General features: G+C 42.6%; 1 protein-coding gene and 1 pseudogene across 1 annotated transcript in view; both read left to right on the top strand.

Moving 5' to 3' along the window:
* PAK3 (p21 (RAC1) activated kinase 3) overlaps positions 1–22,115 on the top strand; it is a 125,374-nt gene that overhangs the window by 38,955 nt on the left and 64,304 nt on the right. The window contains exons 6-8 of the mRNA XM_036305986.1: positions 608–739; positions 1,878–2,043; positions 18,002–18,065. Of these exons, the coding sequence (XP_036161879.1) occupies positions 608–739; positions 1,878–2,043; positions 18,002–18,065 (362 nt within the window). The remainder of the gene's footprint in view (positions 1–607; positions 740–1,877; positions 2,044–18,001; positions 18,066–22,115) is intronic.
* On the top strand, positions 5,056–6,525 carry LOC118654237 (annotated as a pseudogene).

The raw sequence follows: 22,115 nt of genomic DNA, 5'->3' as shown, positions 1-22,115 counted from the left end.
ATACGTCACCATTTACCTGTTGGTTAAAACTGAATAATTATTTATGAAGATGGGTATTCCTTAGATCTTCATGTCTGTTACTTTCTGAGTGCTTCATTTCAGGAGGCTGAACAGGGAAGAAACATTCATGGGCTTTCTTGTACTTAGTGAGTATTTGCAGAGCTGTCTTAATATATCCATACACATGCTCTGATCTGTAAGCACAAAATAACACTTTTCTGGTTAACAACCTGTCAATCAATAAATTGACAATCTGCCCAGAAAACAATCAAAGCTTTAATAGTAATTAATTTGATTTTTAAAATATACTCATTGATTTTACAAAAAATGGAACTTTAAAATAATAAATTAATAGCTCACTTTTTTTGGCTAAGTGGAAAATAAGCATAACTTTAAATTTTTTTATGTTGTTTAAACCATGATCTGAATGTATCTCTAGATGTGGGCAAGTCCTGGACACCAAATTTTAGATGGTACTGTTCCTCTGTAAAAGATGCAGCTCCCTCATAACCCTATATGGTTAAATATTTCATTTCCCTTGTCTCATTTCCGAAGGGAAGTAATGAGGAGTTAATACCTGGTCTTTTAACTTTGTTTTTGTCATAAGAGTACAAAAACAGCATCAGAGCCTCCTTTGGCTCCTCCTGTGTCTGAAGAAGAAGATGAAGAAGAGGAAGAAGAAGAAGATGACAATGAACCCCCACCAGTTATTGCACCAAGACCTGAGCATACAAAATCAGTAAGTAACAAGTGACTATTTCCAAATGATTCAAAAGATGTCATTTGGAACACTCATATAACCAGAGTCTAGTTAATCAACTAGTACCTATTGAACATCTTACTATATTCCAAAACTTGGGATACAAGATTAGCACTTGACAATTAGGGAATAATACCAAACAATATACAAATAAGTGCTAAGTTATAAAACTGCTCCAGAGATTAAGATAGAGAAGAAAATTCATGTGAATCAAATAGGAAGACTTGCATGAGCAGAGGCACTAGTACTAGAATTAGGACAGCTTATATGGGGGTCACAAAGGACTAGCTCCTCAGAGCTTTCAAGGACAATATATTTGTACATAGGTATATACCATGTACCAGGCCTATATAGGAGGCAACACTTGGTTGCTATATTCATGTTGCTCAATTCAGAACAGAGTAAACAACATAAATATATACCATATACCTATGCTCAAGTGTTGCTTCCTCAGGAAAGCTTTCTTTGTCTTTCTTAGTCTGAGTTAAGTACCCTTCTTCTTTGCTGCCTTTATGACAAAAATATCAGATTATACTAATCTGTCATCTTCCTTCACTTAGACTGGGAGCTCCTCAAAGGCAGGGATTGTGTCTTCTTTTCCTGTATGCCCAGCTCTAATAAACATAAAATGTTTTTTTAATATAAATCAATTGTTTTATAAAGCTCACTGAAGTTTGGGGTTCAGGGTAGGAGGAGGGGTAAATAGCACAGAGAATTTTTAGGACAGTGAAAATACTTTGCATAATACCATAAAGATAGATAAATCTCATTATGCATTTATCCAAACCCATAGAGTGTACTGCACTCAGAGTGAACTGTATATAAATTATGGACTTTGGGTGATTAATATGTAAGTGTAGGTTCATCAATTGTAACAAATGCACCAATCAGGTAAGGGGATGTTGATAATGGGTGAAGTCATGCATGTGTGGGGGTGGGGGTATATGGGAATTCTCTGTACCTTCCCCTAAATTTTGCTGTGAACCTAAAACTCCTTGAAAATTTATCTTGATTAAAAAAACAACACAAAAAACTCACTGATATGAGAGTGTCTTGACTTCATACTCTTTCCTTGGCCTGCTGTTTTAATTGTAGAACTTCTTTTCTTGTCTTTAAGATCTATACTCGTTCTGTGGTTGAATCCATTGCTTCACCAGCAGCACCAAGTAAAGAGGTCACACCACCTTCTGCTGAGAATGCCAATTCCAGTACTTTGTATAGAAATACAGATCGACAAAGGAAAAAATCCAAGATGACAGATGAGGAGATTCTAGAGAAGCTGAGTGAGTCTTTTGCCATCATTACTTTTTTCATGGAATCGTTTCTCTTTAAATAGAATTGTAATTGATTCTTTAAAAGTTTCAATCTGCTTGTATGAACTCCATACTCCCTGAAGTCACAAGATGTAAAGTTTGGGACTCACTGTGTATTATAGATCACTCTCTTTCTCACACTCCTAATTTGACAAAAACTAAATATTTTCACTTGAAAAATTAATTAAGCTGAAAACTTGACAAAATGAATTAAGCAGTAAGTTTTATTTTAAGATTACACTCCCAAAAGGAAGAAAATAGTCTGATGACATATCCTATGATCATACCCCAAGGGCTCCCAACTGACGAATCATGACAGATAAGTCTATCAAAACCCCACAGAGTCCATCAAAACTGGCAGCCACAATAATATATCTTTTTCCCTTAATTTTAGGAGCATTTCTATATGGAGAGGGACGATGGTCAGAAAATGCTGACAGCCCAGCCTCCTTTCCACAGTGTCATTAGTGTGTACATGCTTGTGTATACACAGTCACTCCAGTTTTGCAAAAACACTCTTCCAGTTATCTTGCTGGGTCAAAGAGCTTTAAAAAACATTCTCTGCTGAAAGAGTCAAAAGTCTATGAAATATATTCATTAAAATCAGATTACAAAAGCATTTAACAAACTACTAGTTATCTGCAATCAATGCCCTCAATCTAGTTACTCCTTACCCTTCAAAACTTAGCTCAAGTGTTGCCTCCTCAGGAAAGCTTTCTTTGTCTTTCTTAGTCTGAGTTAAGTACCCTTCTTTTTTGCTGCCTTTATGACAAAAATATCACATTATACTAATCTTTCATCTTCCTTCACTTAGACTTGGAGCTCCTCAAAGGCATGGACTGTGTCTTCTTTTCCTCTATGCCCAGCTCTAATAAAGTGTCTGGTACATATAAAGGCACTTAACAAATTCTTCTTGAGTAAATGGATGAAAAAATAAGCAAACAAATATATCTTTACTGGGCTTCACCTTGTCTGTTGTATAACAGAATCGTTTAAGGAAACAATTTCCTGTCATCAAGAAACTTGCAATTTTATTTGGAAGATAAGATGTAATCATGTGATACAATTAGTGAATAGAAGGCCATTTTATTTCAAGCAAATGTCTATTTAAAAGGTCGCTAAAAAGAAAGAGAGCAGTTCAGGGGAGCTATAGGTCACAGGAAGACTCTACAAACAGGGTCATTGGTCCATTTGGCATTGTCTAGAGACGTATATTGTCACGACATAGGGAGTGCTGCAGGCATCTGGTGGGATAGACTGGGGATGGTTCTAAGTTCTCTACAGTGTAAATGACAACACCCCTCATTTCCCCTCAATAGTGCTGAGGTTGAGACATTCTGAGCTAGGGGTTTTTTAGAAAGACAAAGGTTTAGGTTGCAGCTGTCTGTAAGCACTCATAAATGGAATTGCTGAACTTAGTGCTAATACTATTTGCTGTATTAACAGTAATTATTCCAATTTATTGAGTATTTTATGTGGTGGCCACTTTCCATACATTATCAGGTTTACTTTTCACAATAATCCCTGTGTTAGATTTTAATAGCCTCCTTTTACAGATCAGTGTACGTATGCCTCAAAAAAGTTTCACTAATGACTGGCAGAGCCAGAGTTTGAATTCAAATAGCTTACACTCTTTCCACTACCCATTTTGCATCTGCATGTCTCAACTGTCTATATATGTAAAAAGAAAGGGAAAATGAAAGAAGTGCCTTAATAATTTCAATTCAATTACTCAGACAATTGCCTCATTTTTTCCTTTATCTTGTACATATAAACATGACCTATGAGATTTATTAGATGTTAAAAGCCTAATAGCCTAATTTTAGTAAAAATGACTATTATTTGGTATCTGTTTTAGATTTATTATAATTAAATTTATAGCTTCCTTAATTTCAGTGACAGAAAGAAGCATTATTTTCATGGGCCAAAATCTTGCTTTGCTTGCAAACAGTAACAGTACTGGATCTGTTTACTTTATAATTTGTTGTTTACTCTGTTCTGAATTGAGCAACATGATGAAGAGGAGAAAACTACCTTTGAATTTTTTAAAATTAATAATTGTTTTATTCTCTGTTGGAGAATGTTTGGGCCTAGAGAGAATCATTTTCCCTGTAGCCCAGTGATGGTGAACCTTTTGAGCTCGACGTGTCAGCATTTTGAAAAACCCTAACTTAACTCTGGTGCCGTGTCACATATAGAAATTTTTTGATGTTTGCAACCATAGTAAAGCAAAGATTTATATTTTTGATATTTATTTTATATATTTAAATGCCATTTAACAAAGAAAAATCAACCAAAAAAATGAGTTTGCGTGTCACCTCTGACACGCGTGTCATAGGTTCACCATCACTGCCCTAGCCAGTGGGCCACCTATAACAACCAACCCTTCCTTGTACTTACAAGACCTTGGCAGGGAGAACCTCTAAAGAAATGGGAGATTACTTCTCATGAATCAGATTCCAGCTGAGCTGTACTTCATAGTTTGCAAAGTCAGTCTTTCCTATTCCTGCTCCACTGGCACCCTCTAATGCCCTTTCTTTGCCACTTTCTCACTGTGACCTTTGACAAGTTATTTAACTCCTCTAAGCCTCAGTCCCTTATCTGTCAAATTGGGATACAAATCATAACTACATATTAGTACTCTCTATATAGGATGGATTTTATGTAGCTCTACCAATGGCTGAAAGGGCAGGTATTGGAGTCAGAAAGGCCCCAATATAAATTACAAGACAATTGCCAACAGCTGTCTCACTTTGGGAAAGTTATTTAACTATTCTGGACCTCTTTTTCCTCATATAAAATAGCTATAATAATAGTACCATATTTATAGCATTGTGATAATTAAATGAGAATAATGCATGTAAAATTCTGGTACAAAATAGTTAATAAGTGGTAGTAACGTTCCTGTTTCCTAACCCTGACTACTGAGCGGCGCAGACCTCAGGGGCTGAGGAGAGCAGGAATAAGCCAGGTGGCAGGAAGATGCTGCGCTATGGCGTAAATTGCAATTGATTAGGGATCCTTTCTCTGACTCAAGTTAGGAGAGTTCAGATAAGTGAAACCGCCATTGCTGCTTTGAACACCTCAGAAGGGGAGAATGCATTTATCAGGAGTGAAAAAGAAGAGCTTGCTAGGAGTCAAATAAAATAAAAAGTCCACCACTAAGGCTCCTTCTCCTTCCAAATGCAAAGACTACTCTGATGAGAAGTCCAAGGATCGCTCTAAAGATAAAGGGGCCACCAAGGAGTTGAGCAAGAAGGATTGTGGCAGGGATAAACTCAGAAGAGCAGCGCTTCCACTGGTAGCAGCAGCACCAGATCTTGGTTCCGCTCTACCTCCAACTCTGGCTGCAGTACTAGCACTGGCTCAAGCAGCGGCTCTACCTCTTCATCAGCATCAAGCTGCTCAGGAAGTTGCAGCACATCCAGAAGCTCCAGTTTCAGCAGCTCTTCTGGCTCTCCAAGTCCTTTTCAGTGCAGACATAACAACAGGTGGCATACCCACTCCAAATCCAAACCACCCAAAAGAAATGAAAAGGAAAGGAAAAGGCGGAAACCTTCCCCTAAACCAGTGGTCAGCAAACTGCTGCTCACGAGCCACATGCGGCTCTTTGGCCCCTTGAGTGTGGCCATGAAGTTTCAATCGCACTGTAGGTGAGCACCTGCATGTGGTATTTTGTGGAAGAGCCACACTCAAGGGGCCGCAGTTTGCCAACCACTGCCCTAAACCCACCACAGTACACATTGGTAGGCTCACCAGGAATGCGACCAAGGATCACATCATGGAGATATTTTCCACCTATGAAAAAATTAAAATGATTGACATACCTGTAGAAAGGATGCACTCCCATCTATCTAAAGCAGTGGTTCTCAACCTTCCTAATGCCATGACCCGTTAATACAGTTCCTCATGTTGGTGACCCCCAATTTCATTGTTACAAATTGAACATAATTAAAGCATAGTGATTAATCACAAAACAATATGTAATTATATATGTGTTTTCCGATGGTCTTAGGCAACCCCTGTGAAAGGGTTGTTCGACCCCCAAAGGGGTCGCAACCCACAGGTTGAGAACCGCTGATAAAGGCTATGCATACCTGGAGTTTGAGAATCCAGATGAACCTGAGAAGGCGCTGAAGCACATGGATGGAGGACAAATTGATGGCCAGGAAATCACCGCCACTGCTGTGCTGGCCCCCTAGACTAGGCCACCCCTCAAGCGATTCAGCCCTCTCAGGAGTATGCTACCACCACCCCCCATGTGGTGTCAGTCACCTCCATGGATGAGGAGAAGGTCACACTCCCAGAGCCACAGGCCCTGGTGCCTCGGTGATCCCGCTTCCTTGACTGCTGCAGCCACAGGAGCCGATACAATTCCTACCGATAAGCAAGCCACCGAAGCTCTGCCCTGAAACTTATATCCCATCCAACTCAGTTCTGTGACTTTTCTAGCTGAAGGACAGTCAGTAGGAAACAAATCCTCAGTCAGGGGCAGGCTTCCAAAAGTGGCATTGAGACGTTTCCTTTGAAGGCCAAGTTTGGCTGCAGAAGTGTAGTTCATTTGGGGTTGTGCCTAAGAAGATGCTCTCCAGTTTCCTGAATAGAAAGTTCCCATGTTTCCAGGCTCTGAGAGTCAGTTTAGTGGCAGAGCCAGCAAGAACAGAGCAGGGTTCCAGGTGGCAGTGCCACCCCAGCTTGGGAGCACATTTTTCCATTCCATCGATGACCTAGGGCCAGTCTAGTAGCCTGAGGATCCTTCAGAAAAGGGCATGCTTTTGTGCAACTGCTGTTCCTATTAACGTGGCCTTACTCCCCTGCTTGAGCTCTTCTGACTTCTAGAGTTAAACATCCCATATTAGTTGTTATAAATGGCTGTGTTTCCACATGTATTCATGCACATATATCCATATGGCACATCTCCTTTTTCTCTGAAATTGGTGAGCAAATTGAGAGCTCTGCAAGGTCATCACAGACCTTCTCCCCCTTCGTGGTGGTCTTTCAGGTTACTTTGACAACGTGTACATTGCTTTTTTTGGCTATTACTGTACAGTCAGTACTATGAATTTTCTGTTTTGAATTTTTTTGGTAACTTTGTAGCATTTTAGATAATGTGTTTATACTTTCTTGTGTAGAGTAAAAAAGTTGTGTTGAATAAATCTAGGATTAGAATGCAAAAAAGTGTTAGTAACTATTTTATTACATAAGTATAAAAGTCTTATTAAGATAATACAATGAGACAGGCTTTGAGATGAATAATAACTGAGTTTGAGTCATAAATATAGACTAGCTGTATGCCCTTAGGCAAGTCACTCAATTTGAACTTCAGTTTCTTCATCTTAAAAATTGAGATAACAATACAATATAATATAATAGGGATTTTGTGAGGACTAAATGAAGACACCTAGCACAATACATAGTTGTATATTATTATTATGCTACTTTTGCAAAAAGGGAGCAACCATATTATTCAACACTAGAGGACCGGTGCATAGGTGGGGTCCAGCTGGCCCACCCCAATAAGTGACCATTGGGCTGGGCTGGTGGAGGGGAGGGGCCGCAGGTAGTTGGCGGCCAGCCCCGCCTCTGATCCGGGTGTTGGGGGCCTATCAGGGGCCGGGCCAGATGGGCCTGGATCAGGCTGGTTGGCTGCCACAATGCACGTCATAGCCACCAGTTGTTCTGGTTGTTCCACTGTTCCGGTCACTGGGCTTTTATATATAGACTAGAGGCCCGGTGCACAAAAGTTTATGCACTTGGGGGGAGGTCCCTCAGCCGGGCCTGTGCCCTCTCGCAGTCTGGGACCCCTTGGGGGATGTCCACCTGCTGGCTTAGGCCCACTCCCCAGGGCATCGGGCCTAAGCTGGCAGTCAGACATCCCTCTGGCAGCCTGGGAGCCATCAGGGGATGTCCACTTGCCAACAGGGAGCAGGCCTAAGCTGCAGTTGGACATCCTTAGTGCTGCTGAGGAGGCATGAGGGGCTTGTGACTGAGCAGAGCTCCCCCTGAGGGAGCACACTGACCACCAGGGAGCAGCTCCTGCATTGAGTGTCTGCCCCCTGGTGGTCAGTGTGTATCATAGTGAGCAGTTATTCCCAGTCATTCTGCTGTTAGGGTCAATTTGCATATAACCCTTTATTATATAGGTTAGAGGCCTGATGCATGGATGGGGGCCGGCTGGTTTGCCCTGAAGGTTGTACCAGATCAGGGTGGGGTCCTGCTGGGGTGCCTGGCCAGCCTGGGTGATGGGCTGGGGCCATTTTCAGTCAGGCCACATCCCCTTCAGGGTGGGGGTCCCCACTGGGGTGTCTGGCCAGCCTGGGTGAGGGGCTGATGGCTGTTTGCAGGCTGGGCAAGCCCCCCAATGGGGACCCTCACCCCATAATAGTGTGGCCAGCCTGGGTGAGGGACTGAGGACTTTTTCAGGCTGGCCACACCCCCTTCAGGATGGGAGTCCATACTGGGGTGCCTGGCCAGCCTGGGTGAGGGGCTGAGGGCTGTTTTCCGGAAAGCCACACCCCCTTCAGGGTGGGGGTCCCCACTGGGGTGCCTGGCCAGCCTGGGTGAGGGGCTGATGGCTGTTTGCAGGCTGGTCAAGCCCCCCAGTGGGGACCCTCACCCCATGGGAGTGTGGCCAGCCTGTGTGAGGGGCTGAGGACTTTTTCAGGCTGGTCAAGAGCCCCAATGGGGACCCTCACCCCATTGGGGTGTGGCCAGCCTGGGTGAGGGGCTAATGACTGTTTGCAGGCTGACCACAGCCCCTTCAGGTGGGGGTCCCCACTGGGGTGCCTGGCTAGCCTGGGTGAGGGGCTGATGATCGTTTTCAGGCTGGCCACACCCCCTGGTGACCCAAGCTCCCAGCCTCTCCTTTTTTTCTTTTTTTCCAGGGTGGACTGGAAGCAGGTATCTGGGATTTATTTATCTTCTATAATTGAAACTTTGTAGCCTTGAGTGGATCCCAGGGCCGGCCAGGGCAGGCGGGAAGCTTGGCTTCCTCCATCGCCAGGGGCAACCCAAGCCTCCTGCCAGCTCCAACTCCATGGCCATCTTAGTTGGGTTAATTTGCATACTGGTTCCTGATTGGCTGGTGGGCGTGCTTGTGGGTGTAGTGAGTGATGGTTAATTTGCATCTTTCTCTTTTATTAGTGTAGACTAGAGGCCTAGTGTGTGAAACCGTGCGTCCCACCTACCCATGCACACCTTGCTGTGCTCGCAGCCCCGCCCACCCATATGCGCCTCGCCGTGGTCACCTTGCTGTGCCCACCTGCCTGCCGCCTTGCCCGCCTGCCAGCGGCCAGCCTTTCTGCAATCGGAGTCTGTGGGCCATGGGAGAGGGACCGAGAGGCACTCCATGCACTTCATAGTGACCAGTCGTTTCGGGCATGACTGGCCTTTTATTATTATGATTCAAAAAAATGGGGCATGGGATCTTCTAGTGGGACACAATGTTTGAAATCAGGAATAATTCCAAATGTATGACCCCTATGCAGAAGTCAGTGAGAACCTTGTGATCAATGAGAACCTTGGAACTTGGGGAAGAAGTAGATGAGCCTGTGTTGAGATATAAAGGAGTTAGGAAAAGGAGACAGTGAGGTAGAGGAAATGGCTATAGCCCATACCAGAGTAGACCCCCCATCATAGGCATAGAGAAGAGTTGATGGTGGCCTCACCTTTAGTCTCAGGGATCCAATTATTATGAGGTGGGCAGCTCAGATAAAAACCCCTCCAGGCTATTTATCTTCCATGCAGATACTGATTGTGAGGATCAGACCATGGAATCACTAATGGTTGAAATGGAGAGATCATCTTTCAGTTTCACACAGACAGATTGCATGGGTCTGGCTTGTTCATTGTAGTCTGTCCGAATCTCTTGGAAAATAAAGAAACCACCCTAGCCAGTTTGTTGGAGTGTCAGCCCATACACCAAAGGGTTGAGGGTTATAGTCCCAGGAGGGCACCTACCCAGGTTTTCAGGTTTGATCCCTGATCAGGGAGCATATGGGAGGCAACTGATAAATGTTTATATCATAGCAAATGCTTCTTTCTCTCTCTGTCTCCTTCCTTTCTCTCTAAAATCAATAAAAGCATGTCCTCATGTGATGATTTTCAAATCTGTGAAAAAGAAAACCCTACATTTCAGTGAAAATATTCAAAAGGCACTTACTGTGAGCAGAATTGTGCAATGCAGGAAATTTGTCTTTGGCCTGTCACTTCTGGGCCCTACAAACACTTCCTTGTATTGTTCCTCACCACCCCCAGCATTTCTCACTCAAAACTCTTTCTCTTAATTTGCCCTCACATAGAACTGAAATTAAGGTAATTATTTCTCATTTTCTCAGGAATCAAAAGTTTCATTATACTAAAGTGATGTTTTAGTAGTTAGAGTTCAACTTAGTTTAATATGTAGGAGAACAGATTGATGGGCTTTTCTGCCATTGAAACCAAATCATGAACCCTATTCCCAAATACTAGTATTTCCTGATTTCTTAAATCCTTTTAGTTTAAAATGAATAATTTGTTTCTTATTTAGGAAATCACTCTAGTAGGAAATTGTTCTGGTATTGCTATCATTTTTTTCCTTTTGATTTTGAGTTGCTCATTTTTGTCACTTTTTTCCCTATTGTGTCATAATGTTTTTTCCTTTATTAAATTGTATAAAAGCAAATTATAATGGCTCTGATGAAAGAGGTCACTTTGAAAGCTTGTTGTATGATTTAGAATACTAAACAAGGCCTCCTGTGTACTTGCCTAACATCAGTAGATGGCAGCAAACACTCTCCTGTGAAGGGTTATGGGTGTGGGGATTCCATTTTATTTGAATAGCAGTTAAATTCAGAAGCAGAATGTCATCAAAATGGTTGTCTTTTAGTAATCTTTGCGAAAGGATTTATTTCCAGTTTATTTTACCATGCATGCCATGGAAATAAAGGCTGAATAATTTACTACCATAAAACCTCATTAACTGAACCCTGCCAATTGAAATTGGTTATAATTTAAAAAGTGGCTTGGGCTGAAGCTTATTTGCTTTTGTTCAGTCTATGGAAAAGAGTTTGCTCAGCAACTTAATAGCATAACTTTCTTAGAAGACTAGAAATTGCTTAAAAGAACTATGACTTCAAGTGACTTTAAAATTGATATTTCATTTTTTAAAAAAGAAGAAGTCCAGGCTCTTTCCTATTAATAGCTGACTTGGATAAGGATAGTTCTCAATGATGTAGAAATCTGTGAGACAATTTGAAAAATGAAATTGCAACTCAGAAATTGTTAATTTGGTGGCATTCTACAGATATAACTCAAGTAAAATACATTCTTCAATCCCTGTCTTAAAATATGGTGCATTTACAAAAGGCACATATATACAATGCAATACAAAAGGAAATGCATAGTTTTACTTGAGTTTAATTCAGCAGACATTTATTGAATTTCCAAAATATTCTATACACAGCACTGTGTAAAGAGGCACTGAAGATACAGAGGTGAATAAGACATGGATTCTGTCCTTAAGGCACAGTCTATAAGGGGGTGTCAAATATAACATATATATATATATATATATATATATATATATATATATATATATATATATCCTATCTAATAATAGAGAAACATACATGGTAATTAACCATAACTTTGCTACCCTTCCCATGGGCTAATCAGCAAAATATGCAAATTAATCACCAGCCAAGATGGCGGTTAACAGGCCAACAAAGATGGCGGCTAATTTGCATACTGCAGGCAGGGCGGGATAGTGCCATCCCGGCCTGCTATTTGCAACCCGGGTGGCAGGCGGCCCCTGTGGGAACAGACCCAGGGCTGGCAACGGGACCCCAGCGATCAGCCACCGGCCACGCCCACAAACGGACCTCCCAACGGGATCCCCCGCTGAAGGCACTGATCCGCCACCAGCCACACCCACAAACTTCCATCCTGAGGGGATCCAAGGCTGACCCTGGCTAATGCACCGATCTGTCACTGGCCATGCCCACAAATGGCCTTCCAGCGGGGATTCTGGCTGAAAGGTGCTAATGCACCAATCTGCCACTGGCCACACCTACAAACAGCCCTCCAGTGGGGATCCCAGGTGGCAGGTGCTAATGCACTGATTTGCCAAAATGCACACCTGGGCAGCCTTTGCCCTGCATGAACTATGCAGCTGAGAGGGGAGTGGGGCCCCTGGGAGCAGGGCAGGAACTTCCGGGGGTTTGAGTCAGGCAGCTCAGAGCAGGGTGTGAACTATCCCTGCTGGCAGCTGCTTGCTCATTCACTTTCTCACTCATTCATTCACTCATTCACTCACTGATTATTCACTCACTCAGCAAACCCACTCAGGTCCATGGCACCAGGCCAGGCACTGAAGTTGAAGCAGGATAAGACAGAACTATGTTCTCAGAATGTTAGAAATTCAGTATGCATCCAGCAGAGGGGTGGCAGGACACTGGGAGCAGGGGGGAACTTTCCTGGGGTGGGCTTTGGGGAGCCGGGAGTGGGGCCAGAACTTCTGCCATGTTGCCATGGCAACGTGGCAGAAGTTCCCACCCCTTAGCTGTTTGCTCATTCACTTACTCACTCATTCATTCACTCATTCACTCACTGATTATTCACTCACTCAGCAAACCCTCTCAGGTCCATGGTACCAGGCCAGGCACTGAAGTTGAAGCAGGATAAGACAGAGCTATATCCTCAAGATGTTAGGAATTCAGTATGCAGCCAGGAGAGGGGTGCCAGGACGCTCGGAGCAGGGAGGAACTTTCCCAGGGTGGGCTTCAGGGAGCTGGGAGTGGGGCCAGAACTTCTGCCATGTTTCCGTGGCAACGAGGCAGAAGTTCCCACCCCTTAGCTGCTTGCTCATTCACTTACTCGCTCATTCATTCACTCATTCACTCACTGATTATTCACTCACTCAGCAAACCCTCTCAGGTCCATGGCACCAGGCCAGGCACTGAAGTTGAAGCAGGATAAGACAGAGCTATGTCCTCAAGATGTTAGTAATTCAGTAGGGTGAAGCAGGAACATGAACGAGGCAGTTGTATGCACAGATGCAGTGTACTGGGTTCTGTGAGGGCTGTAACTAATGCTGACTTTGTTCTCTTGATAAATTGGGGACTTGGGAACCAGGCTGCCCAAGTCTGTATGCCTGTGCCTAGGCCAGGAGTGGACAGGGTCCCAGAACATGACAGAGGGTGCAGGTCGGGCTGAGGGGTCTGGCCCCACTCCTCACCCTCACCCCTGAGTGCACAAATTTTTGTGCACCTGGCTACTAGTATCCTATCTAATAAAAGAGAAACATGGTAATTAGCTGTACCTCCGCTACCCTTCCCATTGGCTAATCAGGGAGATATGCAAATTAACTGCCAGCCAAGATGGCGGCAGGCAGCCAGGCAGCTTGAAGCGAACATGAGGCTTGCTTGCTTCAGTGACGGAGGACTCCAACGTTCCCCGCCTGCTGCTGCCGGCCTCTGAGCTTGCAGTTTGAAACATTGTTACAAATATAGAAGCTAAACAAAACCCCAGAATCCTGCTTTCAGCCAGCTGGGATCTCAGAGCTGGAGTTGAAACAGTGTTTCGATTACAGAACCCAAACAAACCAGATACCTGCTTTCAGCAGTGGAGGCCTAAGAGCTGGAGCCAAGTCTCAGAGCTAAAGCTGGCCCAGAATAAAAAAGAAAAAGAAAAAAAGGAGCGGTTGGGAGCTTCAGTCACCCTCCAGCCTGAAAACAGCCCTTAGCCCCTCACCCAGACTGGCCAGGCACCCCAGTGGGGACCCCCACCCTGAAGGGTGTGTGACCAACTGCAAACAGCCATCATCCCCTCATCCAGGCTGGCCAGGAATCCCAGTGGGGACCCCCACCCTGATCCAGAACACCCTTCAGGGCAAACCAGCTGGCCCCCACCCGTGCACCAGGCCTCTATCCTATATAGTAAAAGGGTAATATGCCTCTCAGCACCGGGATCAGCGGAGCCACGAGGCCTCCTGGGAACGGGATCAGCGTGACAGGGGGCAGCGCCCAAACCCCCTGATCGCCCTGCAGCTCTGTGTGTGACGGGGCAGGGCCACAACCTCCCTATCCGCCCTGCTCTGTTCGTGACAGGGGAAGGCACCCCATCCCCCTGATCAGCCCTTCTCTGTGCCTGACACGGGGGAGCTCCCCAACTCCCTGATCGACCCTGCTCTGTGCGTGACGGGGGCAGCGCCCCAACCCCCTGGTTTGCCCTGCTCTGTGCATGACAGGGGATGGCGCCGCAACCTCCCCATTGACCCTGCCTTGAGTGTGACAGGGGGTGGTGCCCCAACCCCCCAATCGGCCCTACCCTGAGCATGACTGAGGGTGGCATTGCAACCTCCCAATCTGCCCTGCTCTGTGCATGACAGGGGGTGGTGCCCCAACTCCCCAATCAGCCCTGCTCTGAGCCCAACCAGGGGCTGCACCTAGGGATTGGGCCTGCCCTCTGCCACCCGGGAGCAGGCCTAAGTCAGGAGGTCGTTATCTCCCGAGGGGTCCCAGACTGCAAGAGGGCACAGGCTGGGCTGAGGGACCCCCCTCCCCCCACCCCGAGTGCACATGCACAAATTTTTGTGCACTGGGCCTCTAGTGTGTATATATATATATATTATTAAGTACAGAGAAAGAAAGGGGGAAGGAAGGAAGGAAGGAAGGAAGGAAGGAAGGAAGGAAGGAAGGAAGGAAGGAAGGAAGGGAGGAAGGGCAAAAACAAGAAAGGAAGAGACAGAGGGATGGAGGGTGGAAGGGAAAGAGATAGAACAGTAGTAGTCCAGAGAGGGGAAATTATTAACATTATTCAAAAGAATCAGGGAAGGCTTTCTAGAACTGCCAACATTGAAGCTGAGTTGAAGCATGAGTATGAACTTGCCAGGAAGAAAACTTAAGAAGGACATTACAGTCAGAGAATAGCATATAAAGAAGGTATGAAGGCATATACCTGATAATTTTAACTTATTCAATATCACTTGAATATAAAATTAGTGGTGGATGGTGGTACTGGAGTTTTAAGAGAGGAAGCTAAAAGGTTAAGCAGGAGCTGACCATGAGCTACAATTAATTTGTTATGGTCAAAGCATAAGTTTCTGGTGGAAAGTGGTCCAATAAGATAGAGAATGAAGCAAGAACCAGATCATGAAAAACCTTATATTTCATGCCAAGGAGTTTAAGCTCTACCCTGTAGGTGTTGGGGGAGCATCAAAGACTCTTCAACCATATAATCATATGATCAATTTTGTACTTCGGACAGAGGTATGAAGCCTAGACTGAAGTGGGCAGGGCTGGAAATAAGGAGTCCAGGTAGGAGGCATTTGAAGTAGCCCAGACAAAAATAATAATATCCCAACTAGAACAGTAGTAGGAAGGAAGGGACAGATTCAAATAATATCTAGGAAGTAAACAGATACAGGCCCAAGACTCAGTGGACAACTGTATGTGGGGAGTGAAGGTAATGGATGAGTCAAAAAAGACTTCCAGGTTTCTGATTCAGGCTACTGAGTAGATAGATGGTAGTATCATTGACTGAGATTGAAAATACAAGAGAAAAAGAATTATAATATAACAACTCACATATTATGCAAGTCTTAATTTAACCTGAAACATGGACTTCTATTACAATAAACAACAAAAAAGCAACAACAACAAAGCTGATGAGCAATCCCTGAGTGAAATTTTTAATTAATTACTTTTTAAGATATACTGTTTGCAGGTAGTTCTAAATTAAGTTGTTCACTAGCCCAGAGAATGGATCATTGTCTGAACTGAGCATGAGGCATTGCCTGTGGCACACAGTTTAGTACTTGAATACATATTTTCTTGTTTTTATTCATTTAGTCAACAAATGAATTCAGTAGCAGCCAATATTCTAAGCACTGAAGTTGCAGGAATGAAAAGACAAGGTTTCTGTCCTCAAGAAGAAGCACATTAGCCTTAGTAGAAGGATCAGAAAAAAAAATTCATAAAGGAGAATGACTTGAGATTATATTTAAGTAATAAATAATAATTCATGTGTTAAATAGGAAAGGGAAAGGGGGAGCATCTGCAAAGCCTTGGACAATGATAGTATTACTAGGATATAAAGTTGGAAGGATTGAGAAGAAAGGAATATGAGGCTAGACTGGTCAAGTACAAGATAGATGGTGCTTGATGGTAGAGCTTTCTATGCCAGGCTAAGAAATTTGAACTTGATCCTGTAGTGAGGAGGAACTTTTGAAGAATTAAGAATAATGGTTCAAATGTATGGTAAGTTGACCATTCATTTTAGTTTATCCAAAACAGTCTCAGATTATGAATGATATAGTTACCATATGTCAAAGGCATTGTGGAAGAGGAATTAAGGAAGGCAGAGTTTAGACTCGCAGCAGTTCTCAACCTGTGGATCGCGACCCCTTTGGTGGTCGAACAACCCTTTCATAGGGGTCGCCTAAGACCATCCTGCATATCAGATACTTACATTACGATTCATAACAGTATCAATATTACAGTATGAAGTAGCAATGAAAATAATTTTATGGTTGGCTCACAACATGAGGAACTGTATGTAAAGGGCCAGAAGGTTGAGAACCACTGATTAGAGGTATGTAACAACTAATATGATTGCTTGGTAAGGAGATGTTGAGAATCTGAACAATGACAATGGCCCTTGCATGAAGAGTATGGGGTAAATAACAGTGACAATGAGGATACAGAATCTACAGGCCTTCTCTTGATTGGTTCATGTATGTAAATCTTGTTTTACTAACTGATTCTACTATTCTTTGGGACAGCGGTCATATTAGTAAAATATAACTCAAATATAATGATACTGATATGTTTGCTTCTAAAAAGAAAGGAAGGAGGGTAAGAGACATCCAAATAAATTACTCCAAAGTAATCCCTTTGAGAAGTTGTACTGTTTTTCCCATAATGCTATGTCCCAGAATTTTTCTGCACCTATTTGAGCACTGCATTGAAGAGTCAACTTTCACTTCCTCTGGATTTATTCCAAATGGTGGAAAGTATTCATCCTCTGAGTAGTATATTTGATATTTTGAAATAATAAAAGTAATATTTTTTCCAAATTCAAAATGATAGACTAATGGTTTTCTTCTGTGGCTTATGAACTTATGCTACAGAGTTAGGAGCAATCAATGGAAACAGAAAATACAATAGTGGTTGCCTAGGAATCAGTTGGAAAGCTGAGGGGTGGTGAAAAATGCTGGTAACAGGTATAAGGTTTCTTTAAACTTTGTATGAGGAAAATGTTCTAATATTAGATCATGATAAAATTTAGTAAATTTGCACAACTCTAAAAATTTACTAAAAGTTGTTGAATTGTACACTTTAAATGGGTGAACTTTATGCTATGGAAATCATACCTTTTAAATATTTTAAAGATGTTTGGAGTGCTATTAGGGTACTAGGTTCAGGGGTGTATTTTTTTTTAAAGCATGAGTCTCATCACTTTATGATTAAACTTTGTTTCCATCTCCATCTGCATCTTTCCTAGCACAGTACTGGGTTCATAGTAATTGCTTAATAGTTATTTGTTCAGCATAATTGAATGTAGTATAGTGCTCAATTTTATTTCATATCAGAGAAGATAGCAATTTTATTAGTGTGTATAAGTTCTTAGATGTTTTTATCTCCTAATGTACAATATTGTTTATGGGCACTTTTAATAAACGTTGAGTTATGACCAGTCTTTTCTTTATGTTTCATAAACATCATCAATTTTTATTACAAACAGCATAGATTGTTATAAGTACTTATATTAATGGATTACTATTTGTTTAAGAAAATGTATCATTATCCATATAAATTATAGAAATCACACAGGAATGTTGTTCCAATGTTTTGTCATTACTTCTGACATCTTAATTTTTAGTATTACATAAAGATAAATAAATTAGTTTCAACCTCATTCTCTCTCTCTCCTTTCCTTCCCTACTCAGGAAGCATTGTGAGTGTTGGTGATCCAAAGAAAAAATACACAAGATTTGAAAAAATTGGCCAAGGGTAAGTGATTCTTAATAGAAATATCAACATATATGTATCAAATATATACATTAAAATTTAATAACAGCATGGATTTCTGGTAAATTATGCTCCTCACTTTCTGAGTTATATTCATGTTTTCATCCTCAGTGTTGGCCTTTCTGGTTGGCCAACCAGAACATATCCTTCTGGAATCTTCTCTATTGTTGGGCTGACAATGAAATTGTTAGGGACATTTTGATCCCATTTGGTTAGAAGATTCAAACTGATTTCTCGAGAAAAGTAGTAGGGTTACCAGAAACCTTTTGTGTGTATGAAACCCCCTTTACCCCTGCCCCCTTACACCTGTATGAGTGTTATGCTTAAGATACCTCTTCTTTGTCAAACTGGAAAGTGACAGAGTGAGGGTAGGGAAAGTCCTTATTGAATGATCCAGAGGTAAATATCTGAGTAAAGAAGAAACTGATCAATAATCCCTAAAAGAGATGGAGTGCATCATTTTCACCTATTATGCTCAGTAAGAATAAGATTCCAGGAGAACCAAGATGGTGGCACAAGTAAATGCCAGTACTTGATGCCTCCCACAACCTCATCAAAATTACAACTAAAGTACAGAACAACCATCATTCAGAACTGCCTGAAACCTGGCTGAATGGCAGTCCTACAACTAGAGAAGTAAAGAAGGAAGTACATTCAGACTGGTAGGAGGGGTGGAGGTGCAGAATGAGCTGGTCCGATACCCATGTGCAACATTTTTTTTTAATCAGGAGGGATAGCTCGGCTGTGGAGACCTACCCTGAGGAGCAAGGGGTCCCAGCCACACGCCAGATGCCCAGGCCAGGGTTCCAGAGCCAAAAAGAGGAGTCTCCAAAACTTCAGGCTATAAAAACCATTGGGGATTGTGACTGAGTGAATGAAGGTTGCTGAAGTCCCATGCAGTTTATTTTAAAAGGCCAGTGCACAAACTTACATGGTTCCTCTCCCTCTGGGCTCCAGTGCTAGATGGCAGCATTTGAGGATCCAGGGACATACGAGGAGGAACTGCATTTTCTGGCATCAGAGCAAGAACTCGGGGGTAGCTTTCTCTCAGAGTGGGGTGCTTGCAGGGTTCATTGTTCCTGTGCTTGGATCTCCCCCATTGAAAGCCTGACTGACAGCCATATCTGAGTTTCCATCAGCTTTGGCTCACACTGTTTGCTCTACCCTGGTGATTCCCTAAGACCCCGACCCATCCAATTTGTATCCCCATCCAAGGTGTTGGCAATAGCTTTTCCATATGAATTGCCTGTCCTGTCTCAGGTTTCAGACATTCCTAAAATCTCAAACAAGCAACAGCTGGTATCAGCATGCCACATGCCTATCAATAAGAAGCCCAAGACCCAACATACCTAGAGTGCCCAGCTCAGGTGACTGGGGAGGCTGAGCCACTGGGCCCTACAGGACACCTACTACACAAGGCCACTCTACCAATTCCAGGAGACATAGAAACTCTACCTAATTCATAGAAACAAACACGGGGAAACAGCCAAAATGTAGAGACAAAGAAGCATGTCACAAATGAAAGAACAGAAGAAATCTCCAGAAAAAAAACTAAATGCAATGGAAGCAAGCCAACTACTGGAAACAGAGTTCAAACAATGGGCCTAAGGTTACTCAAGGATCTTAATGATAACTTCAAGGGACTTAATAAGAGCTTCAAGGGACATAGTGAGACTTTCAAGGATATTAGTGAGAATTTCAAAGACATGAAATAGGACAAATCAGAAATTAAGCATACACTAACCTAAATAAAGAATAATTTACAGGGATTCAACAGTAGAGTAGAAGATTCCAAGAATCAGATCAATGATTTGGAATATGAGGAAGCAAAAAACACCCAATCAGAAGAGCAAAAAGAAAAAAAAAGAATCCTCTGGAACAACTACAAGCATACCAACATTCACATTATGAGGGTGCTAGAAGCAGAAGAGAAAGGGCAAGATATTGAAAAAAAAACTATCTGAAGAAATAATAACAGAAAACATCCCCTACCTGGTGGAAGAAATAGACATATAAGTCTAGGAAGCACAGAGAGTCCCAAATGAGAGAAACCCAAAGAGGCCCATACCAAGACACATCATAATTAAAATGCCAAGGATTAAAGACAAAGAGAGAATATTAAAAGCAGCAACGGCCTGCCAGGCATGGCTTAGTGGTTGACTGTGGACCTATGAACCAGGAGGTCATGGTACAATTCCAAGTTGGGGCACATGCCCAGGCTGCAGGCTCCATCTTCAGTGTGTGGTGTGTAGGAGGCTGCCGATCAATGATTCTCTCTCATCATTAATGTTTCTCTCTCTCTCCCTCTCTCTTCCTCTCTGAAATTTATATATATATTTTAGAGGCCTGGTGCATGAAATTCATGCAGGGAGGGGTGGCCCTCAGCCCATTCTGCACCCTCTCCAATCCAGACCCGGAGGATGTCTGACTGCTGGTTTAGGCCCAATCCAGGACCACTGGCTCCTGACCACTCACCTGCCTGCCTTACTAATGCCCCCAACTGCCCTCCCCTGCCAGCCTGATCTCGCCCCTAACTGCTCTCCCCTATGGACCTGATTGCCCATAACTGTTTGTGCCTTGGCCCTCACCAGCATGGCTTTGTCTGGAAGGAAGTCAGACATCTGGAACATGGCCAGTCGACCTGGTCTAATTAGCATATTACCTTTTATTAGTATATATATTTATTAAAGCAGCAGAGAAAAGTGGTTGATTATCTATAAGGGAGATACCATAATACTATCAGCTGATTTCTCAACAGAAACTTTGAAAGACAGAAGGGAGTGGCAAGAAATATTCAAAATGATGAATAGCAAGGACCTTCACCCAAGATTATTCTACCCAGCAAAGCTATCATTTATAATTGAAGGTCAGATAAAAATCTTCACAGACAAGAAAAAGCTAAAGGAGTTCATCACCATCAAACCAGTATTACATGAAATGTCGAAGGTTATTCTTGAAGAAGAGGAAGAAGAAGAAGAAGAAGAAGAAGAAGAAGAAGAAGAAGAAGAAGAAGAAGAAGAAGAAGGGAAGAGGAGGAGGAGGAGGAGGAGGAGGAGGAGGAGGAGGAGGAGGAGGAGGAGGAGGAGGAGGAAGAGTAAAAAATATGAACAATAAAATGGCAATTAATACATATCTATCAACAATTGAATCTAAAAAAAAAAATAATAACCAAGGAATCTATTGAACAAAATAAACTGATGAATAAAATAGAACCAGAGTCATGGAAACATGGAACAGACTGAGGACCGATGAATCTCAGAGGGGAGCGGGGAGAGGGGATGGGAAGAGATTAACCAAAGATCTTATGTGCTATATACATTTCCTATGGACACAGACAATAGGGTGGTGAAGGCCTGGGGTGGGGCAGGAACTGGCTGGAGGGGGTCAATGTGGGGATAAAGGGGGACATCTATATTCTCTTAAAAATAAAGATTAAAAAAAAAAAAGAATAAAGATTCCCAGGCCTGACTGCCAGAGACTTGATTCAGAAGTATGGAGTGGGGACCAGGAAACTAAACTTGGGAAAAGTTCCTCAGTTAATCCTGACCATTAGTTAGACATGTGAACCAATGGTGCTAAATCATTCACTAGAGCTAAAGGTAGGAGTTACCAGTTCTACAAATCAGCTGTAATTAGGTATGTCTCTCAGGCCTCAATGTGAAACTAAGTGGAAGGGCTTCAGTTGCCAACTGTTTTAAACAGGTAAAAATTTTCTTTAAAGAAATGAAGTGATCTTGAAGGCTGCCCTTAAATAGAGAATGGGACAAGATATTTTGGTGCGCCAATTATTGTGTGACAGCAACCAATATAGTACTTCAGAGGTCTCCTGCATGAGACAAGGGACTGAGAAGGAAGGGATATATCTAATGTGCCTGCAAAATTATGCTAGCCCCTTAGCCAATAGTTTGTTTTTGAATAAATGAATGTAGGAGTTTCTTCAAGCACCTCACTGCTTTTCCTGGGATTCTTAGGTTCAGAAACTTATATATTATATATAAACTCAACTATTTTTCATGATGTTTGTATTTTATT

This window comes from Myotis myotis, unplaced genomic scaffold (assembly GCF_014108235.1).
Source record: "Myotis myotis isolate mMyoMyo1 unplaced genomic scaffold, mMyoMyo1.p scaffold_m19_p_4, whole genome shotgun sequence".
NCBI classification, from domain to species: Eukaryota; Metazoa; Chordata; class Mammalia; order Chiroptera; family Vespertilionidae; genus Myotis; species Myotis myotis.
Note: the sequence above shows the minus strand (reverse complement) of the source record. Positions and strands in the feature narration are given on the sequence as shown.